The 25167-nt window shown below is 33.4% G+C and overlaps 1 protein-coding gene across 20 annotated transcripts in view; it reads right to left on the reverse strand.

Moving 5' to 3' along the window:
- The window catches only part of LOC6032738 (RIMS-binding protein 2), a 212092-nt gene that overhangs the window by 133867 nt on the left and 53058 nt on the right, over nt 1–25167 (reverse strand). For 18 of the 20 annotated variants that reach the window (XM_038263854.1, XM_038263866.1, XM_038263848.1 and 15 more), the window contains 2 exons: nt 18325–18432; nt 3662–3763 (listed from right to left, as the gene is read on the reverse strand). In XM_038263854.1, the coding sequence (XP_038119782.1) occupies nt 3662–3763; nt 18325–18429 (207 nt within the window). In that variant the 5' untranslated portion in view covers nt 18430–18432. The remainder of the gene's footprint in view (nt 1–3661; nt 3764–18324; nt 18433–25167) is intronic. The other 2 variants (XM_038263865.1, XM_038263864.1) reach the window with 1 other exon arrangement.

Here is a 25167-nt window from a genome sequence, read left to right on the forward strand (position 1 = left end):
CGAAAAGATCCTATAAGCTATTGTCTTTCATACAGTATGTAAAATAAGTATTTACACCCCTTGGGCACTATGCACATTTTGTGATGAAACATGTAAAAAATTTAAAGTTTGACAGGAACCTAGTACTACATTTTGTTCAGAAACTCATGCCAAACATTTTGCTACAAAAAGCTCATGAAAAGATGATTTCTATAAAAAGTTATATAACAAATACTATTACAAAAATAAAAAAGGTGCAAAAAAAAGTTTGTACACCTTTCGAAAAATTAACATAAATAATGTTATTTGTTGACAAATCACCATAAATCCAGTCTCCCAACTCCAAATAGGCATCCTTGACTGATTAAAAAAATAATTTGGATTGAATATAAAGTTTACTAACTACTTAGTATAAAAGTATATATAACTCTGGAAATTCTATATAAAATTTATCTAAACTTAATTTTGCAAACTTTTTATTCAACTAAATGTCAATATATTACCATAGAATTGCTAAATAAACATTTTGGAGTGGGTATAACACCGTTTTGGGGGTATTTGTATCGATAGAATAGATTTTTCGTTGGAATTTCGTACCAACCCGGAATTACGTCTTCGGAAAATCCGCCGGCATCCGAACCGGTCCACGATTCACAAGTCAACCTATGTTGAATCGGAAAGGGCATAAAATTTCCGATCTTTTGATACCCAGACATCTAGGTTTTCTTTAAAACCTACGTTTTTAAATACCTGGGCAAAAAGTAAGTTTGATCCACGAGAACAAAAATTACGAAATTCCATACATTTTTGGCAGGTTGCTCAAACGAAACCATAACAACGTTTTTGCCTAGGTATTTAAAAACGTGGGTTTTATAGAAAACCTAGATGTATGGGTATCAAAAGATCGAAAATTTTATGCCCTTTCCGATTCCACATAGGTTGACTTGTGAATCGTGGACTGGTTCAGATGCCGGCGGATTTTCCGACGACGTAATTCCGGGTTGGTACGAAATTCCAACGATAAATCTATTCTATCGATACAAATACCCCCAAAACGGTGTTATACCCACTCCAAAATGTTTATTTAGCAATTCTATGGTAATATATTGACATTTATTTGAATTAAAAGTTTGCAAAATTAAGTTTAGATAAGTTTTATATAGAATTTCCAGAGTTATATAAACTTTTATACTAAGTTGTTAGTAAACTTTATATTCAATCCCAATTACTTTTTTGATCAGTCAAGGAAGCCTATTTGGAGTTGGGAGACTGGATTTATGATGATTTGTCAACAAATAACATTATTTATGTTAATTTTTCGAAAGGTGTACAAACTTTTTTTGCACCTTTTTTATTTTCGTAATAGTATTTGTTATATAACTTTTTATAGAAATCATCTTTTCATGAGCTTTTTGTAGCAAAATGTTTGGCATGAGTTTCTGAACAAAATGTAGTACTAGGTTCCTGTCAAACTTTAAATTTTTTACATGTTTCATCACAAAATGTGCATAGTGCCCAAGGGGTGTAAATACTTTTTTTACATACTGTATGTTCATAGGACCTATTAAAAAAACTCTAGATTCATTCATTTGTAGTATTTCTATTAGTTATTTCTTTTTGGAAAATAAAACTTGTAATAAGTAAAATCAACAAATTTTAAATTTTCTAAAAATATTTTGAGTTCTTTTTTGATGATTTTAGAAGACTCAAAGTTCGTTTAAAAATGATTTTTTGTGAATTTTTCGATCGAAGATCGAGCCAGTTTTCCAAACTCTCAAGTGTCTTAAAAAAAAGTGGGCAATAAAACTATCTTTATTTATTAGGACACAACAAATTTAATAAAAGTCTTTTTCCCCCTGGTCGATGTCAAGAGAGGGCAACAAAATGTAAAATTTATATTAAAAAATATGAAGTAAAAGAAAAAATAAAATTAAGAAATTATGTTGAATTAATGCTGCCAAACATATGCAAAATGAAATTCAAAAGTTTAGAATGTTTCAATACGTAGCCTTAGTTTTTTCAATGCTTGATAGTTTGATTTAAAATGGAGACATAAATGTTATAAAAACCACACTTGGTACTTTATTTGATTTTCTGTAAATATATACAATACATGTATTTTTAAACAAGTTTTACTCCGATCGTAGCCATCATTGCTTTTAATGTTTTAACTTTGATTTAAAACGTAAAAAAAATGAACACTTGAAGGTTTATTATATTAGTTATTTATTTACACGTATTTTAAAACTAAATTTTAACTCTTTACGGTAGTGTACATCATTTAAACAAAAAAAACTAAACGAGTTGCTCAATATGATTATCAACGCAGGAAAAATCATTGAAATTGTGTTTTGTTTATTAGGCCGATGCAAATATTTAAAAAAGTTTTTGTCTCTCGGCCCTGGCCGAGGTTCAGGGGGGGCAAAAAAATATAAAAATATAAAATTTTTAATAATAAGCCATAGTCTTCACATTTAAATGAAAAAAGTGTTTTGAAATGCATTTTACACTAGTTCAGTTGTTTTGCAATCATTAGTTTTCAAAAAATCTAAGATATGACAAAAACAAAAATTGTATCGAAAAAAAAGATTTTGCATCGAAAATTTTCAAAAAATCTTATGATTTTTAATAAACCCAAACATGCTAAAAATGATTTTAAACGCAGGTGAATGTATTTTAATTTGATTCTAGTTGGTTGCACTTGAATTTTCATTGAAATTTTGAAGTTTATTGTAAAAATATTTTTTTTGCCCCCTGATTTTTCGGGCCAATTTTGAAGGGGGGGGGTGACAAAAACTTTTAAAAATATTTGTACTAGCCTTAAATCTGTATTTTAATTAAAATTTTGAATTTATTTATTTGAGTTTAGGGTGAGATGACATTATTTTTTGAAAAATATTTGAATTGGCCAGATCATTTAGCAAATTTGAAAACTTTTAACTTAAGTGTAATTTAGAAATTCATTCTGTTTTTATTTGCTCCTCCCTATCGACTTCGATCAGAGACGAACGCCAATTATTTGAATTAAATTTGTATTTGTATTCTTGAAAAAATATTAAGCGTTCCAACGACGTGAAAGGATAAATGGAAAAGCTAGCAAAAAACTGTTTTCAAATAAAATTCGGATTTTTCCAAACTTTTACGAGCATTGCAGTGTTATAAATTTATCAAACTTTATCGGGCGGCATTACACATTTCAAATATGTACAAATAGATACACCAAAAACCGGGACATCGTGTGACAATTGCATTACTACTGATGGACAGCAAATGTTTAAACCAACAAAACGACAATGAACGATGCGAGAAACACATGAATGAGAACGGTGAAGTAGGGTTCGAAAAAAGTTGGAATCAATTATTATCAAAGCAGCACAACGAGGAAAAAAGTTTAAAAGAGCTTAGAAACAAGTACAGCACAAGTAGACAGAGTTGGACAGACAAAGATGGACAGAGACTGACAGAGAGGTAAAAAAGGTGAAGACAAAATGAGCAGAAATGAACAAAAGAAAAAAAAAACAAGTCGAAAGTAGAACACAAAACTCATCCTACTTCATGACAAACGATGGACAAAAAAGAGAGTAAGTGGAGAAGGGGAAAACGTAGCAGTAGTAGTAGTAGTAGTAGTAGTAGTACAAGTAGTAGTGGCAGTGGTGTCTTGCAACGACTTTTTGGTACCGACCTTTTTTTCCAATTCGCGTGCCCTGGATTGTAGCGTTTCGATTGGTTCCCCTATCCGTCCCATGCCGGATGACGACATGCCCCTCAGCTGTGCCAAAGCTTCCTGGAAGGGTCGGGAAGAGAAATTGGAAAAATGCATTAGTTCGAGGCACGGGAGTCCATGGTGGGGAACAACAAAAAAAGTAGGATGGTGTGCAGGATGTCAGCAGTTGTGCGGTTCGTTAAACTTTCCCATCCGGTGCTAGGTCAGTTACTAGTTGCTAGTTACAGTTACTAGTAAAGTTGTGAACGAGAAAAGCTATAGCATTGAGCTTTTTTTCTCTTTTAAAAGCAGATATAATTACACTAAGCCTTTATTAATTGATGAAAACGTTGCAAAAACTTTGAAAATAAATTCAATTAAAAAATATTCAAAAAAATCATGAGACTTTCTTCTGTTAAAATTAGTTTCATAGCATTCAATTTTGGAGTGTATAAATCTGGAAGTAATTTTATCACCTTTCAACAATGTTTTAATTTTTATGTTTATGAAGAGCAGAGTAAAATCAAAGTTAAAAGACAACACAATTTTATTCACCAGTTGAAGGTGCAACATTGTTTCAACATTTAATAACAACACAGTCAAACAAGATTTTGTCTCTGAGACGAGTATATGTGTTCCTAGTAGAATTTTGCCTGCTGAATCCAAATCTGAGTCCAGAATTGCTCCAAATGGTCCCAGTTTTGAGACACACCCGTTTGAAATGTTAGTTTAGGCCAAAATAAGCTACTTTGTCGATTATTGCAACTATTGAATAACCAACTAAACCAATACATGTATCATATAGTTCACGTTTTCCCCTTTCTGAAACACCCCTGGTTTTTAAAATTTGATTGTTTCTACGCATATTTAAAGCCATTTTAAAATTATATTTTCAGTTGGTTCCCATTCAAGTTTTTCCAACTTGCATGCAAGTCAAATTATGCTGGGATATCAATAATAAAAATCAAAAATGCTTTGCAGGACGTTGAATAAGTTTGTTTCGGTAATCTAATTGATCATATTTCATGTAATTTTGTCTGCTGAATCCATTCCTATCATTAGATTTTTTTCAAAAAGGTCAGGTTTTTGAGTAAAAATTGAATTTTCGATGATTTTTTCAAAATAAAATCTATTTTATGCTAAAGTATGACTCAGAGATGACTAAATGTCGATGTCTCGTCAGTCAAATTGATCATTTTTAATGTATTTTTGTCTGCTGAATCCAATTGCAATTGAAAACTTTATATTTTGCTCTGCTGATTTGAGCTTGTAAAGGCATTTACTCTATTTTAATAGTTAGAGAAAATGTTTAAAATGAAAACAGGTATGAGCAATTCCATGTCAAATAGGGAATCGGTTGTACCCGACCCTCTCCAATTTCATTGAAACTTGTGTAGGCATATACACGGAGAGACTGTGCCCAGAAATTTTAACAATTAAAATTGTTGATTTTACTTTCGTAAATTTCACAAAAACGTACTTGTTACGGCCAATTTTCAGTTGAATCAACCAAAATTCAGTAATAATTTAATAACCTGTTTGTTGAAAATGCTAAAGGCAAAAAGCTAACAGATTTCCCGAACTCGAATGAACGTGCTCGACTGTTAGCTTTGGTTTTAGAAAAATCAAGATTTTTTTTGGTTAAATGTAAATGTCAATTGGTTGATTATTTAAAAGATGAACTTGGATTTGTTTACGTTTGTCATTTGAAGTCAGGATTCGAACAAGAGCGGTCGATTTGTTGAGTTTGTGTTGTTAATTGTGAAGTGAGAGAATGTGAAAGGTGAAAATCACACTATTTGGCTAATGTTGAAGTGCAAATCGAAGTGAACACTGTTGCAACTGTGGAGGTGCAATTGGTGAGTAAGTTTGTTGATGATTTCTTTGCAGGTGATAAACTAAGAAGAACAAGACGAGGACATTCGCAATGAGGACCTCTGATGCGAGGGGACTTCATGACAATGTTTTAAGGAAAGGGAAGGGCAGTGAAAGGAAGAGGCGGGCGAACTCTTGCACGACAATACTTGCACGGGCAAATTTAACAAAAGGTTGGTTAAACTAAGTAAGTATGGATTTATTTTTACATAACAATTTATCTGTTGTGATTTTAATTAGAAAACTGAATAATCAAAAACCTTTGTGCTTACGATGGATACAATTTTAATGAACCATTTTTTTTTTTCAGAATCATCAACCATAAAATATATGGAAATGAGTACACATAATATCAAAATAAAAATGAGATGATGGGAAATGTCTAAAAAATAAAATTTATAAAAGATATACAAAAGAAGATAGAAATATTTTAAAAATGCTGTTAATAGAAGACTGCTAAATAAACTGGTAAGTAAAACTCAAAATATTGTTTTCAGGAAACGGAGCATTATTGATATTTCTTCTTTCCTCATTATAATTACATTTATTTACGATCCTTTTTTCAATTTATAGACAAAATTAAGGATTTTGTATCAAATTACTAATAAATTTTATATGTCTATTTGCAGCAAATGATTCGTTTTGGTGTAAATTCTGTGTGAAAAATAACTAAACCTGAGACCGTTGTAGATGATGATGACTTATCGGATGATTGCACAGTGATGGTAAGTGAATACAACACTTAATTTTAAACAACATAATAACTTACTTAGTGAAATATCTTCAAGGAATTCACGAGAAATTAAACATCTTTTATAAATATGTTTAACAAAATTTGTAATATGTTTTATTATTATTTTTTTTAGATTTATGCAACGTATTTTTTTCAAACTTTAATCAAACTTTACATGTTTTATAATAACAGATAATAAAAAGTTTTGTTTTGATGCTTTTTAACAGTAATTTAATAACTTCATGCAAAAAAAAAACAAATTAGTACAAAAAGTTAAAATTTTAGGCAGAATAAATGCGAATATAAAAACACCCAGCTTTAATTTGTGAGGCATTATTATAAAATTTACTGCAAATTCAATAAAAATATTGCTAACAATAGCTAATTATTGACTACATGCACGAATGTTTTTCTGTATTTAAGTAAGACATTAGTTAAAATTATAGCTAGAAATTCAGCCCGGCCTGTATCGTTAGATAATTAAAGAAAATATATATCGACACTAACATAAATTATGTTTAATTAAGAAATGTTTTGTTATAATTCACTAATAATTTGCAGCATGCAAAAATATTTCAGTTAATAAAACGAAAAAATTGTTGAAAAATAGTTGAAAAGTATGGCCCAGCCTGTTTTTACAGAATATTCCACAATATTTCAGCTTAAAACAAAAAAACTTAGTTAATTTTCTGAAAAAAATATTCTAGCAGTCGACTGCTAGAATTTTTTTCGGCCATTTAACCAACGAAAATGGCAATTCCAACTATTTTTTAGTTAATTTTAGTTACTGGTGGTCAGCAATTTTGGGTTAACAAAATCAACAATCGATTGTTGAAAAAAAGCTGTGTAAAAAATTAACCCATACTTTTAGTTAAATTAACCAAGATTTTCTTAGATTTGCCCTGGCCGGTCTCTCCGTGTACAAGCCATTTTTGTGTATATGGAGCCAGTTACACTCGATAATGACATTTGAGAATGGCGTAAGTGTTTTAAATATTTTTGTGTTTCGTAATTTAAATATTACTTGTAGGAAATTTTACGGGCTTTTTGAAAAAATACACTGAAAGAAAAATTCACGCCACTTTCATGAGATTTTTTGATTTTTAAGTTTAAAAGTCAAATTTGAAGGTGAGCCCACGATTTTTTTTCGTTCAAAATTTTTGTGAAAATAGCCTAAGATGTTACAAAAAGACTCACGAAAAATGCAGGATGGAGCAACTCACCTAAAAAATTACAAAAGTCATTTACTAAAACTGTTTTTTGAAAAGTGCTCTAAACGTCAAAATTTTCAAAAACCGAACTCGAGAGTCGATTCTCCCGACAATTCTACATAAAAGTCTCCATATTGACCATGGTCCTAAGTCCAATCCTTGTGAAGTTACAGCGGTTTAAAAATAAAAATGTTGGAAAAATAGGTTTTTTGATGGTTTTTGGCAATTTCTATATGACAGACTTGATTTTTCAGTCTCGAAAATATTTTTACCGGAAAGCTCGTCCGATTTCCCATAAGTTTGTCTTTGACCACATTTCAATTGTATGTATGGGCTTACAGATATTATATTGGTATTTGTCTCCTGATGTTAAATAATATAAAAAAGGTTAACAATCAAACCCCTACATTCCAAAATACTCCTAAATCACAAATTTTTATAAAAGTAAATAAAATTTTATTAAAGAGCTTTTCACTGGTACCACATGCTCAAGATCCTTCAAGCAATCCCGTTTGATTCGCTTCGCTTTCGGCCATAATCATCGCAAATGTTTATGCCTATCGATTAGTGTGCGCCGCTTCGCCGGCCTAGACGATCATAAAGTAAAACGTTGCATTCTCTTGAAACCCTCCGTTGCCCTCGGGGGTACGTTCAAAATCGGCCCATTCGGAATCCCCTTTCGCGCTCCACTTTAAGCACGGAGGAGGGGCGAAGGACTCCCAAAAACCCCCCCCGATAGGATATGATCGATAGCTATAAATTTCATCCCTGGGGCCACTCTGCCTTGCCCGCCCCAACAATGCACTTCAGGTCTAGGCCCTCGGAACGACCAAAACGTCAAAAAACGGTGGCATCACTTTTTACGAGTTTCGGGAAGCCCATTTCGCCGGAGATAAGTTTATGGGTGCAAAGTATCGACTGGTTCTTCCTCGTCTTCGTCTCCGCTCGGCTTCAGAGTTGTCAAAGTCAGGGTGTGTGCAAAAACCGGTGGCCCAGATTGTTAGTCCCTGGCGCGATTTTGCGGAAAAAAGGAGGTCGTCGGGTTGAGGCCCTGAAGCGCAAAACGCCGGGAATTAATGTACTTTAACGAGAATTTAATGGCTTCGCAAACGCAGTGTAAATTGAAAGCAGTTTACAGTGATGGGTTGAAGAACGTTTAGTGGTTTCGAGGAGTGAACACTTTGTAAGGAAGCTGTTGCAACCATATAGTAAACGATTACTCTGGTTGCATAATGTGTGTCGGTAATGTGTGTTGAGGAAGGCAGAGATTGGTCTACAGAACGTTTACAAACTTTTATAATCCACCAGAAGGTGTCAGACTCACGTTGTATTGTTAATCACACATATCGAAACTGCATTGTCTATTTTAACTGAAGGGTCTCTTAAATATTTATCCGACGAAGTAGAGAAAAAAAATCTTCCTTGAAAAATACTATTAATTTCACTCGAGCCTCGATATCTCTGAACAGAGCTGCAAGACGATAAAATATAATGACCCAAATGGTTTTTCAAATGTCTATCTCACGACATACCGAAATGTGGTCCGGAAGGCATTTCAATCGAAAGTAATAACATGCGATTGAAATTCCCTTATGCGCTCATAAGTTAAGTTGAATTGCATACGATCAAGGTATATCTGAGTTATTTATCTGGAGTTATCAATATTCCAGGTTCAAATAAAAAATCAAACTGTGTTCCATAGTCTACAACAGGCCGGCCCAACATCCGGCCCGCGACGGCTTTTCAAAATAGTTCTAGGACCGGCCCTTCAGGCTGTTCTTAAAATATAAAATAAATAAATTAATTGTCTGCAATAAACATAATAAGCTTGAGATCAGATTTTAACATATTTGTACAACATTTTTCATGTTTGAATTTAATTCTTATAATTTCTTTATTGATATTTTTAAACTGAAAACTTGTCCATTTCGTAAAATTGTGAAATTTATGAAAAAACTTGGATTGTTGTCCAAAAATGTACAAAAAGACACAAAATTTTAATATTTTTCAGTTTTAACTGTGTTTTTTTTTCAAATTGAAGTTGTTTTCTATTTTCTATTTTTTAAATAAACATGTAAACAAAAACTAATGTATTTTCCAGAACAAATTTTCAGTTTGAAAAAAGCTTTAAAATGCAAATTATTCATACTGAGTCAAGCAATTAAGGAGCAAAAAATTTATTTTTAAATAGCTTTGAATTTCAAAGAATAGCTAAAAAAAATATTCAAAATAATAAAATATTTAAAAAAAAACACAAAATTATTAAAGTAAAAAATATATAAAATCATAATTTTTTTACTTTTTCAAATTTGTGTTTTTGAAATCGTTTATTTTTTTTATTTGAAAAAAGGTGCACAACAACGCGAAAAGTTTTTTTTTTGCAAAGGATATTCGAATCCAAATTTCGTTTGAATAAATTTTACTATGTCTCATTATTTTTTTATATTGTTGTGTTGAGGAAATTAAACTAACAAAAATTGCAACGACCATAAAAATTAGAATGTTTTTTGAATATTATATCAAGGTTTTTAATTGTACTATACAATTTTAAACAAACAAAAATTTAAATAAGTCAAATAAACATATTTTTGAAAGTTATCTTTGTTTTTTCAAGATATATGAATCCTATTTGAAAGAACCCAATCATAAAAAAACTTATTTTTTCAACTTTTATCAAATATTAGTTCCGACCCGCCACTGTTTTAGAAAAATCAGATCTGGCCCGCAAGGCTAAAAGGTTGAGCACCCCTGATTTATCATTTAAATCAATGAAAAAACTTTGATGATTTTCCATTTTGGCTCATGAATTAAATGTTTATGAAATTTGTTTTTATTACTTTCAAAACAAAAACGTCCAATTTCCCGGAATTTCCCGAAAAAAAAATTTCCCGTTTCCGGGGAAATTTGTAAATTTCCAGGGAATTCCCGAAATTCAAGCGGATGTATACAATTTCTTAACTTTCTGGTACATTTTTTAAACTCACAAAAAAAATCTATATAAAAAACATATTTTAATAAATTCAATTTACTGTTCTTATTGAACTTATCAGTTCGTCTAAAAATTTCATGTCAAGATTTATTTTAGATGATAATAATTTCTGAAGCATTAACAACTTGGTATAGATCTTGTACGATATTATGAATAAACTATTAAAATTTTGGTAAGCTTTTTAAGCAAAAATTCTTGTTATATCATTTGAAAATAAGATAACTCTTCTCGCCAATATCAAAATTGATTTTTTTTTGTTTTGTTTCCCATTGCCAAATTGGAAAAAAATGTCTCAAAGAGGATTTTGGCTAGAAAAATAATGTTAATTTGTTTAAAAGTATTGGAGAAATTACAGTCAAAAGTTAAAAATTTATAGAGCACTTGAGATACACTCAAAAAATGAGTTCGCGTAAACGTGAACAGAGCTTCATGCCAACGGGAACCAGGAAGAAAACTGTTCACTTTCATGGTGCAATGCACTATAAAAGTTGAACAGTTTTCCTCCTGGTCTTGGCGGCATGAACTCTGTTCACGTTTACGCGAACTCATTTTTTTAGTGTACTAAGGGCGTAAAGTTTAAATCTGAAACTACTAAACAACTTTTTTTCTATGAAAATTCTTTTAACCGAAGTCTTGTATTAGGCCGAATCATTGAAAAATCATTAAAAAACTACTTAAAAAATGTAAACATATTTCAAATACTCGCTCCAAACATTTGAAAACTGTAAATTGCAATTACATAAAAATGGTAATCCGAGTGAATAGCGGATTTTTAAGGTGAATTCAATGCTTATATATTTATTCATGAGATTAATCCAGTAAGATTTGTTCTGAATAAAATATTTGCCATGGAAAACATATACCTGACTACTTCTTATCAATACAAAATACTAATCATTATATTTTGAACGAACGAATTTAGAAAATTTATATATTTTCCTGAAGTTGTATTTTTTTACAAGCATCCAAGGCATAAAGTGAATCTTACACTAATGTCCTATCTACAATCACTTAGCTTAGAATAGTTAAGTAAAGTAAAACTTAGAAAATGTACACAACTTACGGCCGTCATCCACAATCAACTTAGAAAATTTGCTGGGCTGATATACGTTGCTATGCAGTTGTTTGTTTACCTTTGATATGGAAACGTCAACTTACCGTAGATTTTGAAATTTTCCAAACCATACGTCAAGTTTCTAATTTTATTCCTTTTCATTGTAGAAGATCAGATTCATTTCCATTGATTCAAACTCCTAAGCTAAGTGAAATTTTCTAAGTTAGGTAATTGTAGATAGGCCATAACTTTGACCATAACAATTGTTTTTAAATATTTACCAAAACCAGGATCAGAACAATTTTTGATTAATTTAGAATTTCGATCGATTCTCGATTAATTCACAAAATATCAACTTCAAACTGGTTCAAGTTGTTCATATGCACGTTCTTAAATAGCTCTTTACTCAAAACAATGAGAATTCGATTTGTTTTAGAGAGAAAATTGAATAAATATCGGAGGTGTTACGACGTTATGCAAACTAATCCGAGAAATGTTTGCATCAAGATTTGGATGTTTCGCAATCTACACTCTAGTAATTTATTGGGCTTTTTATGGAAAAACAAATTAATTTGACAAACAGATTTGAGAAACATTAACGTCACAAATATTTGTAATGACTTTTTTTTGCTAATGTGCTTAAACTAATCTTTAACTCCGATATATTTGAACATTTTTCATGCATTAAATGACTTTAATTATTTTTATTAATAGATGTTCAATTTTGCAGTAAATTTTTGCACATTAAAAAATGTTACAACAAATTTAAACAATGTTACAACTAAACAACAAAAATGGAATTTTAAAAGGAAAAAAATTGCCTGTCTTGGTTATTGCACAGGTTTAACTTTTTTTTATTTCATAACTTTGGGCCAAAACAAGCATGCCTTTGTGTAAACCCAACAAATTGAAAGGGATTCTACCGGCTCTACGTCGCAGAGTTTGGAAAATGGATTCATGATCAGGGACAAAATAGATCCCTCAGAAGACTCACAAAAATCGAAGAGCATTCGGTACACCAGCTGTGTGAGTTGACAGCGAGAATGACCCAACTTATAAAACTATAGACAGTTTTGAACACCTGTCCCAGTGAAAACTGAGCACTCACTTCGGCAAGCTCGCCATCAAAGGCAAGCAGCAGCTATGTAAGTCGGGCAATACATTGAAATCAAAATCAACGGAAGAGCTTCGAGGAAAAGTAACTGCCAGCCAACAACGCAACGTTATCAAAGCACCGCACCTTCAAAGTTACCGACTGACCATAAATTCACCGGATTCATCGCCCTGGGCAACGTCAAAAGAGGACGGAGAGGCTGAGAAATGGAAACTTTGTGTTTATTCAAATGCTATTCTCCCAGCATTATCCTCACCCTGGATCTCCCCTCGAACTCCGTGGAAGGAAACTTCCAGCTGTAGGTGAACATGAGGAAGATGATGTGCCAGTTTGTGCTCCTTTGGGAAAATTCAAAGATTCACGCAACTGGTCATACAACATCGTGGGGATGTTTTCGCTGCTAGCAATGATAATGTTGAGAATGACAACTATGCGGTAGCGCAACCATTCTCGGCTAACCAAGAGAATGTTTAGGGGATCGGTGGGGTAATCTGAGCTTCAGCCAAGACTACACGGATAGCTATCCTGTAAGCAATTTTAGTAAATTTATGTTGTTGAATTTGAATTAACAAAAAATAGAGCACGCAATGTAAACAAAAGCAAACGCGTTTTCTTTGGCAAATCATTTTGAGCCTTGTCCCGCAGTATAGTTGAGTTTTTTTGCCGGAGTCCCGAGTTATAATTACAAATGTTTACGTGTGTCGAACGCGTTCTGACACAAAATTCCTCTGGCCAGTTGTCGCAATTACATCAATTTTCAAGGTGTGTCAAGATAGCGCTACAAGATCGAAACTGCTTTCATATGAACAGTGATAACAATGCACGGAGTTTCTTCGGTTTTAATTGAATATCTCAGAATTGCAATAGAATTTTGACGATCTGTGAAGGTCGAAAGGCGAGGCACTGGGAGCTGCACAAAATAACGTTCTTTTCTAAATTTGGCCTAAAATGCACGTGCGACAACATAGGACGACAGCGACGATTTGACCATATTTTCGAGGTTTTTTTTTGCGAATCAACTTTATCGTATAAGAAAATGTACTTGTATTATTAACATACTTAACTTTTATTGCACGATCGATTTAAGATTTTCGCTGTAAATGAAAATTGGACACTCTCACACTGAAGGTTGGTGTAAAATATTTACTCACAAACTAGCGCTCAATTTCCAACGGGTCCCATAATATTTCCCACAGCGAAAAACTTATCAGCAAATCGAACCTAAACGGTCGCAAAAACAATGCTCTCTTCCGCTGGAAAGCACACTGTTCGACCTCCGGTCCCCTTGATGAGGGAATTAATTTATAATTGAAATTAATTTCCCATCTTCGGAATATTACCCACCGGATGCCACCTCTTCGAGTGACCGCACCTAATGTGGGTTGCTTGGCCACGTGGCCCGGGTGGCACGTGGGTGGTGACCTCTCCGTGCAGCAGCAACGGCGACGACGACGAGAGTGGGTTTTATTGTTAACTCTTTGATTTCACGTGGGAGCCAAAACTGTTTGAAAATTCAATTAGTCTGAGTGCGTTTGTTCAGCAAGTGGGCGGGGCGGGGTTGGATGTCGATGATTGTGATGGTGGGGGGTGGTCCAAATGGAGCAAAACGATATGAATTTTAAGCATTTGCAAATGCCAGAAAATTACCATTTTCATTTCTAATTCAACAACAGAAGGCTGTTGGATTTTTGAATAAACGTTCTCTGTCGGGCAATTTCGAACACGATAGGCGTGAATGAGCCGTGAGGTCGAACATTTTTTGAAACGTGTAATTAACGCCAAACAGGCGATACTCTTCAATGGCACGTAATTGTCGTGGAGGAAAAAGAATCATAAATTTATCACACGGTTTAGTGAGAACTCGTAAACTGGTCCACAGGTTAGTAAAAACTAAGAAAAAAAAAAAGATGAATACATTTTGCACATAAACTAACACTTCACAGCCCCGGCAGCAAATTCAGCAAGGGCGAGCCGTTAATTTTTTTCCGATATAATCATTATGCAAATATGCTTTTGCTATTTACTCGGTCGTGCTTTCACGCAATTACCACCAATCGAGCGCAAACCCGTGTTGTGGCGATGAATTTAGCACTCGAAAGCCAGCAAACGAATTGGATCGATAATATTGGACTTATTTTTTTTGGTCTCATCCGTCTGGCAGAAACAGGTCCGATGTGAGATAAAAATATCGAATGATTAATTTTGGGGTTGGAGTGATTTTATTGGAGTCATTTTTTTATATTTTGACATTGAGCGATTCCTGTAATTTCACTGTAAAAATAGACTGAAATGGAACAATTTCAGGAACATTCTATCGTTTTTTTTTACTTGAATCATAGAATATTGTGAATAATAATGATTGTCACATAGACAGCAGAAGATATAACAGCATAATATGAAATCAAAATCATTCTGTTTGTTTAGTTAATCTTATCTTAAAGGTGCACAGCAACGAAGGAAGTTGTTGTCTTGTTATTCCAATATTGTCAAACTTGCGGACACAATCCTGCAACAATCAAACTTTGTTGTAAATTACTTTGTGAACAGTACTTTAGGGGATGAATAAAAAAATCGATAGTACCCGTAGTTTTTAAAATACTAAAATGTCTGTAACAAAAATCTGGGTGCAAAAACTCTCGTTGATGTGCACCGTTAAGTCTGAATTTTTGAAGGATCAATAAAATGGGCGACTGATTTTCTTTTCCTACTATATACATTCAGTTAAATATTACTGTTCGTCCAATCATTATCGGATTTTTCAGCTCAAATTGAGTTACTAGCAATTTTATTAATGTGACTATCGCTTTTCAGATGGAAAATATATTGAAAATGCTATGATTAATCTTTATTCTGGCTGAAACTTATAAAATCTGACAAATCCCAATTTTTTCTGGCAACCCGGAAACCATCGAGGTGAGGGGCCAATTAAAATAAATATGAAATGGCAAGTACAATATTAAAAATTTAAAAATATATCGTGTCCGTTTCAAAACTGAATTATCAATGTAAGCATTTTACCATATCAGACAACAAAACTGTTTTAAAGCGGTAAACGAAATAATATTTGAATCATCAAGACGAGTGTGGGGTACTTTGGACTTCTAAGGAAATCGCAGTGCTACGCACTGCTACAGGCTAAAGGGGCATTTTCAAAAAATGTGAATGGCACAAGATTACATTTAACATGATATCTTATGAAAAAAAGTTCATTTCGATCATTTTGTATATAAAAAAATATCTCAAAAATAATAAGCATGGCTAAAATATCGAATCAAAAGTTCCTCTTAACAAGTTTTTAGGTTTGGTTTTTCAATTCTGATATCCTGTTCCAGCTATTTTTTTAACTAGCTGAACTTCATTCAAAATCATTATGTTTACTGTTTTCCAGGGACCCTCTCCTTTTCTTAAGTAGACTCTCTGAAAATGTTTTGATGAAAATTCAGTAACATCGAAATATCAAGCAGATATTTGTCTACAAATCTTTTATTTGGCATGTTCAAAACAATATTGACTGACAATTAATTGTCCTGTTTACCAAAATAAGTGTTTTGAGTTTGACATCTGAAATGAGCCACGACATTTTCACAACAAAACAGCGTTTCCTTTTGAGTAATTCTCTACGCAATTGGTCTTTTTTTAATAATTTTAATTTTTGTATGTTTGCCTTCGGTTTGCCCAAAGAAGCCATTTTTCATCTTTAGTTTGTCCATATAATTTTCCAAACAAATTTGGCAGCTGTCCATACAAAAACGATGTATGAAAATTCAAAAATCTGTATCTTTAGAATGAATTTTTTGATCGATTTGGTGTCTTCGGCAAAGTTGTAGATATAGAATTTTGATGATTTTTAATTATTTTTTTTTTCACTAAAACTTAATTTGCAAAAAAAAACTATTCTTATCTTAAGATCTTAAAAAAAAATCTTAAGATTTTTTAATAAACCCAAACATGCTAAAAATGATTTTAAACGCAGAAGAATGTATTTTAATTTGATTTCAGCTGGTTGCAAATGAATTTTCATTAAAATTTTGAAGTTTATTGTAAAAATATTTTTTTTTGCCCCCTGATTTTTCGGGCCAATATTGAAGGGGGGGGGGGGGGGGTGACAAAAACTTTTAAAAATATTTGTACCAGCCTAATTTAAAAAAAATAAAATGAAAAACTGCGACTATTTTCACAAAAATTTCCTAAAAATTGCTTTAACTTGAAAAGTGAGCGCTTTATCAAAATTTCACTAAAGTACTTTTTGATTGCAAATTTGATTTTACATCGAAAAATGAAGTTGAAAAAATTTTGCGACCGATATTTCGATTTTTTTAAAAATCAGTATTGGTTAATAAATTCATAACTCGTTAAATGATTTTTTTCACAACCTGAAAATTTCTGAAAAATTGGCATTTGATGTCCTCTAAAACACATCAAAAAAAAAAAAATAGTGTTTTTTTTGCAAATCAAGTTTTAGTGACAAAAAGTTAAGAGCAATTCCATGTCAAATAGGGAATCGGTTGTACCCGACCCTCTTCGATTTCAATGAAATTTTGTAGACATGTCATCCTAGGCATATATAAGCCATTTTTGTGTATATGGAGCCAGTTACACTCGATAATGACATTTGAGAAGGGCGTAAGTGTTTTAAATATTTTTGTAATTCGTAATTTAAATATTTCTGTATCTCGAAGCCGTTGCATCGTATCAAAATGTGGTCAAAAACAAACTTGTAGGAAATTTGACGGGCTTTCCGAAAAAATACACTGAAAGAAAAAAAAAACACGCCACCTTTATGAGATTTTTTGATTTTTAAGTTTGAAAGTCAAATTTGAAGGTGAGCTCACGATTTTTTTTCGTTCAAAATTTTTGTGAAAATAGCATAAGATGTTACAAAAAGACTCACGAAAAATGCAGGATGGAGCAGCTCGCCTAAAAAAATACAAAAATCATTTACTGAAACTTTTTTTTTCAAAAGTGCTCTAAACATCAAAATTTTCAAAAACCGAACACAAGAGTCGATTCTCCAGACAATTTTACATAAAAATCTCCATATTAACCATTGTCCTAAGTCGAATCCTTGTTAATTATACGTTAATTATACGTTGAAAGCAACAGTTTGATTGGAATTGCTAAAGTGTCTGAAATCCAAGACGCTTGGCATTAAATGAGGTATAGGAAGTGCCTGTATAATTTGTAAAAAGATTTTTATATAATTTTGGAAACGCAAATATGAAAGACTTTGAAAACTAAAGAAAATTTCAAATAGAATCACAAGCTTTAAAACTGTCAAACTCACTGATCTGTTAACAGTAATGTACTCAGAAAAATGGCAAAATTGTATGCTCTTAGGATTTTGGAAAGATTAAATCCGCCAAACATTATTTAAAACATATTTTTCTCTCAACTTGAAGGTGAAAAAAAAAACATGTGGAGAAATGTCTAAAGTGCAAAAATCATTCTCTGGTAACAAAGTGCACCATCTCGTACCAAGATTAATTGCCGTCTGTAACGTTTCACAGGAAAAAGGCTGGCAAAGTAATTAAATTTTCATAGATATAAATTACGTTTATGAGTGACGGCGTTGAACACCCGCGCGGGCGCTTCTGTGCACAATGACTGGTGGTGAGCTTGTTCCGGAGCGCCCGGAAGCCCTTTGGCTGGCTGGTTGGCCAACTTACCTGATGTGCGCGTTCTGCTTCCGCTCGGCGAGCTTCCGCGTCCCGGAGTTGCATACTGAGCGAGTCCAACATGGCGTCAGACACCCACAGTGCGTCGTTGGACATCGTCTGTAAAAAAAAACAACCGGAGAGAAAAAGAGAGAAAAGAAACACAATTAGGAGACCCTTCTGATGGAAATGACCAACTTTCCAACAACCTCAACCTGGTCGTGGGTACGGTGTGGTCGTAATGGAAATTGAACAATTAAACTATCGTTAGATTAGCCGGAAGATTGTCCTTAGGGCTAGTGGTAGCAGGGGTGAAGGCAGAAGCAAAAATTAGCACCGGAAATTGAACCAGCGCAATCTGGATCTGGAGTGTGGAGAGTGTGGTTTTGATGTGTATCGTTTGGAAATGAGAAACAGTTTACTGAAAAGATGCTTTAGGGGTCTTAGGTGAGCTCCGCTCCCTTTCAATCGATATGTAAACGTGAAGATAGGTCTGGAAGAAATATTTAAATAGTTCTTTTTTAAAGAGATTGTATTACCTTTTCTCAATATTTTTTCTGTAGTTTTCTCTGAGATTTCTTAAAATTCAAATGCTTAAGATCCAAACCACTTCATGAACTCAAAAATGGTCAAGAAATTGATGCGAACATGAGCAAAAAAGTGCTTAGTTGAAACACAATCACTACAAAAACTGTAACGTCATATTTAGCTTAAGATACACCTAAAAATAGTCATAGTGATTATCCTAGACACTAACTATTAATATCCCTCCGGAAAAGTTTCATATTCCTCGTACTGTCTCGCCATAATGTCCCTGCCAAAGGGGGTCATTATGTCAACTCGCTGCTCCAGGCAGTGTGTCCCTGCAGTGTGGCTCGACTCCGATTAGCCACTCTCAATTATTCAAGCTGTTTTCCACAATTTTCTTGTCTACTCGGCAGTCTCAATTTTTAAACCCTGTGACCTACGCGATACGTCAACTACAATGTATGTATCGAGCAAATCAAACCCCGGCGCGAGTGCACAATATGGCGTTCAAATGAAGAAAAAAAAAGAAGCTCGTTCAACACGACCACTTTGGGCCCCGGAACGACAAACCGTTATTAACTGGAGTGTACCTGTTTATCACTGACTGGGTGGTGGCGGCCCGGTCCCACTGCGGAGTGGCATTCCCAAAGCAAAACACACTCGCAGACACAAACATGACATATATTCTTCCATGTCCCCTTCCGAACCACGGGTGACATACACGATACACGGTTCTGATCTATGCAGTGCCGTTGTGGGGACAGGTGGTTTGCGCTATGTATCACATTCTGTGCTTCTTACCTTCCGAGACCGGGACATTTGTTAGGGTGGCTGATTAACACGTTTTCTAACATTTTGGCAAGGCAATTATAATTATCATGTTTCCTCAACTAAACCACTTGCAACATTCAAATTTAAAAGTAGGTTTACCAGGTCATGGATTGTGGTGCAGTCGTGGCAGAATGGTTACGATGTTCCCTTTGTAAGCGAATGGTCCTGGGATCTATTCCCATCTGCTCCCAATGAGAATGTAAAAAAAATGAGAATGTACTGGACTCATTTTTTTTTGTTTGTCATGGTAGGCATTGCTTGTAAGTTCTGAGAAATTTTGCAAAATGGCAGTTTTTTCTCACTAAAACTCTACTATCTCGGCTCTTTGCTGTCAAAATTACATTTTCTCTTAAGGGGTTACATACATGTAAAAATTTCAGAGGTTGGTTTGAGCACACGCCTAACCTTTTTTTAAATCTGTTTTCAGGGCATTAAAATATACATTTTAATCTATCAATAAAATAAATTTGAACACATTTGGTTGTATATTTGCCGAGATATAGCTACTTGAAGATAGCAGTTTCAAAAAACGGGTGCCACGATATCTCAACACTGCTTTGACCAAATTGGCTAAAAATTTTGGTGAAGACTCATCAAACCGGTCCCGTGTGCATGACGAAGGCCGATTTTAAAAAAGTTTATTTAAAAGAAGATAAAAATAATTTTGTGTTTTTCATAAAAAAAATCGCATCTCGGGATATCGTGGCACCCGTAAATAAACTCAGTGTTCCGAGAAAAACTCTCCGCTTTGCGCATTTAATCATTAAATCATCATCACTTAAATCATGACATATCTTCATGAAACTTTCAGAAGTGATTGGAATTCACCTTTTAAAAGGATTTAATAAATATTTGGAATTATGAAATACATATTGAGATTATCTACATGTATGTCACCCCTTAAAGAAAAATGTTTGTGGCGAAATTTCCTTCAAGTCATATACATTAGTTTTACTAGAAAAAGTGGGCTACCCTAAATTAAATAAACATTTCTAAATAAAAGTATCGAAAAAAATTATTTTCGATATAAAATCGCTTGTAATAAGCCAAAAACTTAAGTTTTGGTCAAATATTGACAGTGCATCTTGTTCCTTTGGACAAACCCTATCATTGAATATATTGATTATTGATTATTGATTCCAATTGAATTTCAAAAATTTGTTTAAAAAAAGTTACTTTTTTTTATCTATAATTCAAGCAGTGAGCACCTAGACCTTCAACTTCAACATTTACCTCATAATGGGACAGGCTATTGGATAATCATCTTATTAACATGACGAAATTCCAAGACGGGTAATCGGCTCCCATCCCACTAACATTTACACTCAAGATCCTCTTTAATCTTAGTAAAATGTGATTACAAAAGCCGACTCGGTCCTAACCAGGCCACAGTACTGAAAAGGACCTAATAAAAATAATATTATTGAAAAAATATGACGAAATGCAGTGTGCATTCCACTAAAATCGCTAGGATAAAAAAAAAATCAATTCTTGGATTCAAACATTGTTCACAATAAAATGAACAAAATTGACAGCAAATTATGTAATATTTCACCATAATGATGCCCCCAGATGCCTTAAGAATTAGGTATTCAACTGTGATTTTACACTAATAAAAATCAAGGGAAAATCAGCAATTTTTTATATGGCTTAAGTAATATATGGTGAATGGTAGCGATTTATTGTGATCACTATTAATTTCAAAAAATTTCCTAATAAGCTGATCAATATTTTTAAAATTTTGAGTTAAACGCTGAAAAAAATAGTAATTATCAAATGTAATGTAAATGTGTATCAAAATCAATTTTCTTTCTGTCTGATCAAAATATTAACCGTTCTTGATATTGACCGCTTTTTGATATTTTTTTAGAAATCTTTTAAAAATCACATTACTGTCAATAGGATGAAGTTGAATCAATGACACATTTTTAGCGCTGATACTCCATGGATTTAATTAAAGTTTTATAAATAATTCCAGCACCTTCCACCGGATGAGGAAGTAAAATGTCGGTCCCGGTCTTGGTTGTTAGGCCGTTAAGTCATTCCAGGTGTAGGAGTCGTCTCCATGCCATAAGTACAAACAACTCACCAAACCAAGCCTACTCCAGTGGAATCGCTGGCGGCGGTTGGACTCGTAATCCGAAGGTCGTCAGTTCAAACACTGCACAGTGGTCCGAAACTGAAATCTAGCGTGACAAAATTGATAGCGGCCACACGTTAAGATTTAGAGCTTTGGTGTCTTCGGAACAAATGATCAGGGTCAATAGGGGCATCTTTTGGTATGGTGGACATTAGGGTGGTCCAAATTTTAGGGTGGTTCAGAATTTTTATTTTGGCGGGATGACGAGATAGCTCTTTGGTGTCTTCAGAAAAGTTGTAGAGAACACCATTCTGAGCAACTTTGCTGAAGAGCACAAAGCTCTATCTTCAAACGGGAAGTTTCTAGAGCCATTTTTGTAATTTGGGTTGAAGTGTTTATGAAAAAATGAGTTTTTTGAATTTATCAACTCAGGCTTGTGTCGTAGCGAGTTAGTGTCTTCTAGACATTTGTAGAGCTTATCAAAATACACATTTATCTTTCAAGAGAGTAAAAATCGGACCTTTAAAACGAAAGTTATAGCCAAAATACGACGAAAAAGACGCCATTTTGAAATGTGAATAACTCGAAAAGGTGGTGGAGTTTGACCTCGCTCTTAAAAGCATCTGAAAGTACACGTTTTAGAGTACATTTGCTGAAAATATCTCGGGGGTCTTTTTTGTTTAACTTATTTAATCTCAATTTGAAAATGAGCATTTTTTAATCGTTTTTCGCCCATAACTTTTGATAGAATTGACCAAAATTCATTTTTCAAAAATAAAAATGTTCATTTTGACAAGCTCTACAATTGTCTAGAAGGGCTCAAAAATGTACAAAATGATCTAGTGGTTGTAAAAGAAGAAACAAGTTTTTGCTGAAATATTTCAGGAATAAATTTAATTATTTTGTTGATTCCTGAAATAGTGCACTGGGGTGGAAGGTTCCTTGGAGTAGAAATTGGTTTGGGTGCTCTCCCCATTCAAGCCTTCGGACTCCTAGGTTCGAGCAGAAACTTGCAATAGACACCACAAAAGACCCGGGGGTCGTTAATGTGGATGTTTTGATTTTTTGATTTGAAATAATTCCAGTAAAAAACATATTTTCATTCAATGAGATCGATTCATGATAAACAATAAATAAATTCAGTGAAACTGAAATACCGTAAACCCAGGTGAAATTGATATCCGGGGTGACATTGATAGGATGAAGATTTTATTGAAAAATGAAAAATACGAAGTATAGTCAGCATTGAATCATACTGACCGTGATTGAGATGTGTTTGAAGTTCTTAAAGAACATTTTTTATACAATTTTGGATTGTTTAAAAAGTTAGTTAACTTAATTACAAAAACTAACTCAATCCACCTATGTGGTTGATGCCTTCCTCACTTTTTACGAATAATGGGTAATATGAGAGGTTTGCCAGTATCCCAGTCAGCATGTGTTCTAGAAAGTTGTGAGAATTTGACTAAAACCCATTGTAGAAAACAGAGAAAACAATTTAAAAATGTTTAGATTGAGTTACACACATTTTCCTAAAAAGTGCTGCCAAAAACCTCCAACAGATTTTTTTTTGTTTTTAAATGTATAGAAAACACACAAAAAATATTCAAAAAATATTTTTTATACATGAATTGTTTGATACATTTATCAACTTCAAAACCCTTACGCTTTTGATGTTAAATTTATCGTCATACTATTTTTATAATCAATTGTTTAAAAAAGTGCTTTTGGGGAGACTTGATCCCTACATTTTCAACCTCAACCTCAAGATAATTAATTGGGCTGGATTTTCGTACATAGTTTTCTTTAGTAAAGTCATACATAACTTACTGCAGTTTAAACCATTTTTCAAAAGTTTTGTAAACAAAAATTACCAGTTTTTGTTAACATGCTCAATTTTGGTCAAAAAAATAATATTTTATGTTTTTAAATATTTTACATACTAAACTTGTTATGTTTTTTTAAACACAAACGTACAGGTTTTATGTGAAATTGCTGTAACTTATAGAAATTGAAAAGTTTGGATGAATAAGAAACATTTTGCTTAACATTTCTTCAAAATGTTGAAAGGGGGATCAAGTTACCCCTAACATTTTGAAAATTCCGGTTTAATTTTTTTTTTTAAACGCTTGGCATGATTCAAAGAGTTCATCTGATGAAGTACCCTTATCAGCCAAACATAGTTGAATGTTTAAGCTTTCAATTCATGCAAAAAGTTCATAGTTTTGTGAGAAATTGACAGAGTTATGTGCGATACAAAAAAGGGGATCAAGTCTCCCCACTCTCCCCTAACTATAAAAGTCACCCGGAATTTGAAGTATGAGTTTCCAATGCAACTTTTATTTTTAAATACTATTGATTTTTTTTCTTAAAAATAGTGCATGGACCTTGTACATGTATGGCGATTGTCCACACTCCATACAAAAAATGGGGGGGGGGGGGTTTCCACGTCTTCCTTATAAACCATGCTCGTCTGCATAGGCCATGGAACAAATTTATCTATTTACTAGACTTCTAAGTCCAATTTTATTGCTTTTGGCAGATAAGTTATTGGAATACAGAAATTCGTCAAATTAATTTATTAGTTTTAATTTTTATTAATTTAAATGAAAAACTTTTTTAGTTTGTCTAATGACAATCGTATTGACAAACATATTGTTTGTTATTAACTGTACCACCCTAGTCCCAACATATCAGCAGCTCGTGGCCTCCACCTGTTTACCCATACAAGCCCATATGACAGACCGGGTAGAACCCAGCCCCAGGAATAAAGCTGCTGCTGCTGCTGCTGGGGACAAGTAAAATTTTCACCCTCGTAACCTTTCTGTCTACGCTTGAATGACTAACAGGCGACTTTTATGTGGTCATAGCGTCACACCAGACCAGACCGGGCCAGCCAAAGCCCGCACACGTCCTACGGTTTTGATGGACGTTGGAGCTACCCACTTCCAGTCCCAACCCCCCGCTCCAGCGTCTAACCTTGGCGAGGGAAATCCCAAAATGAACTGGAGTGTGCTAATCGCGCTACCGTACCGTACCAGGAATTAATGAGTTGAGGAAGAGTGGCTGGAATAATTATGAAAAGCTCAAATTGAATAATGGCACAATTATCACGCCTGAAGTACGTCGGAATGCCGGAAGAATATTGATTTTATTTGGAACGATATGTTATTTTTGATCCAACTCTAGAAAATAGTTTTTTAGTAACGCAATATATTTTTCAAAATGATGATAGAAGTGTTTTTAAGAGAGATCACTTTGCTTCAGCATGCTTCTGACATGTACAGACTCCTGAAAAGCAGCTACATCGATTACATTTCAAGTGTATCATCGTCAATAACAGAAAATTACATCAGCATACTAATGTAGAGCATTCATAAATTTTCCAGCATCACGATGTACCCATATTGCCTTCA

The sequence above is a fragment of the Culex quinquefasciatus genome, chromosome 3, assembly GCF_015732765.1.
Source record: "Culex quinquefasciatus strain JHB chromosome 3, VPISU_Cqui_1.0_pri_paternal, whole genome shotgun sequence".
NCBI lineage: Eukaryota > Metazoa > Arthropoda > Insecta > Diptera > Culicidae > Culex > Culex quinquefasciatus.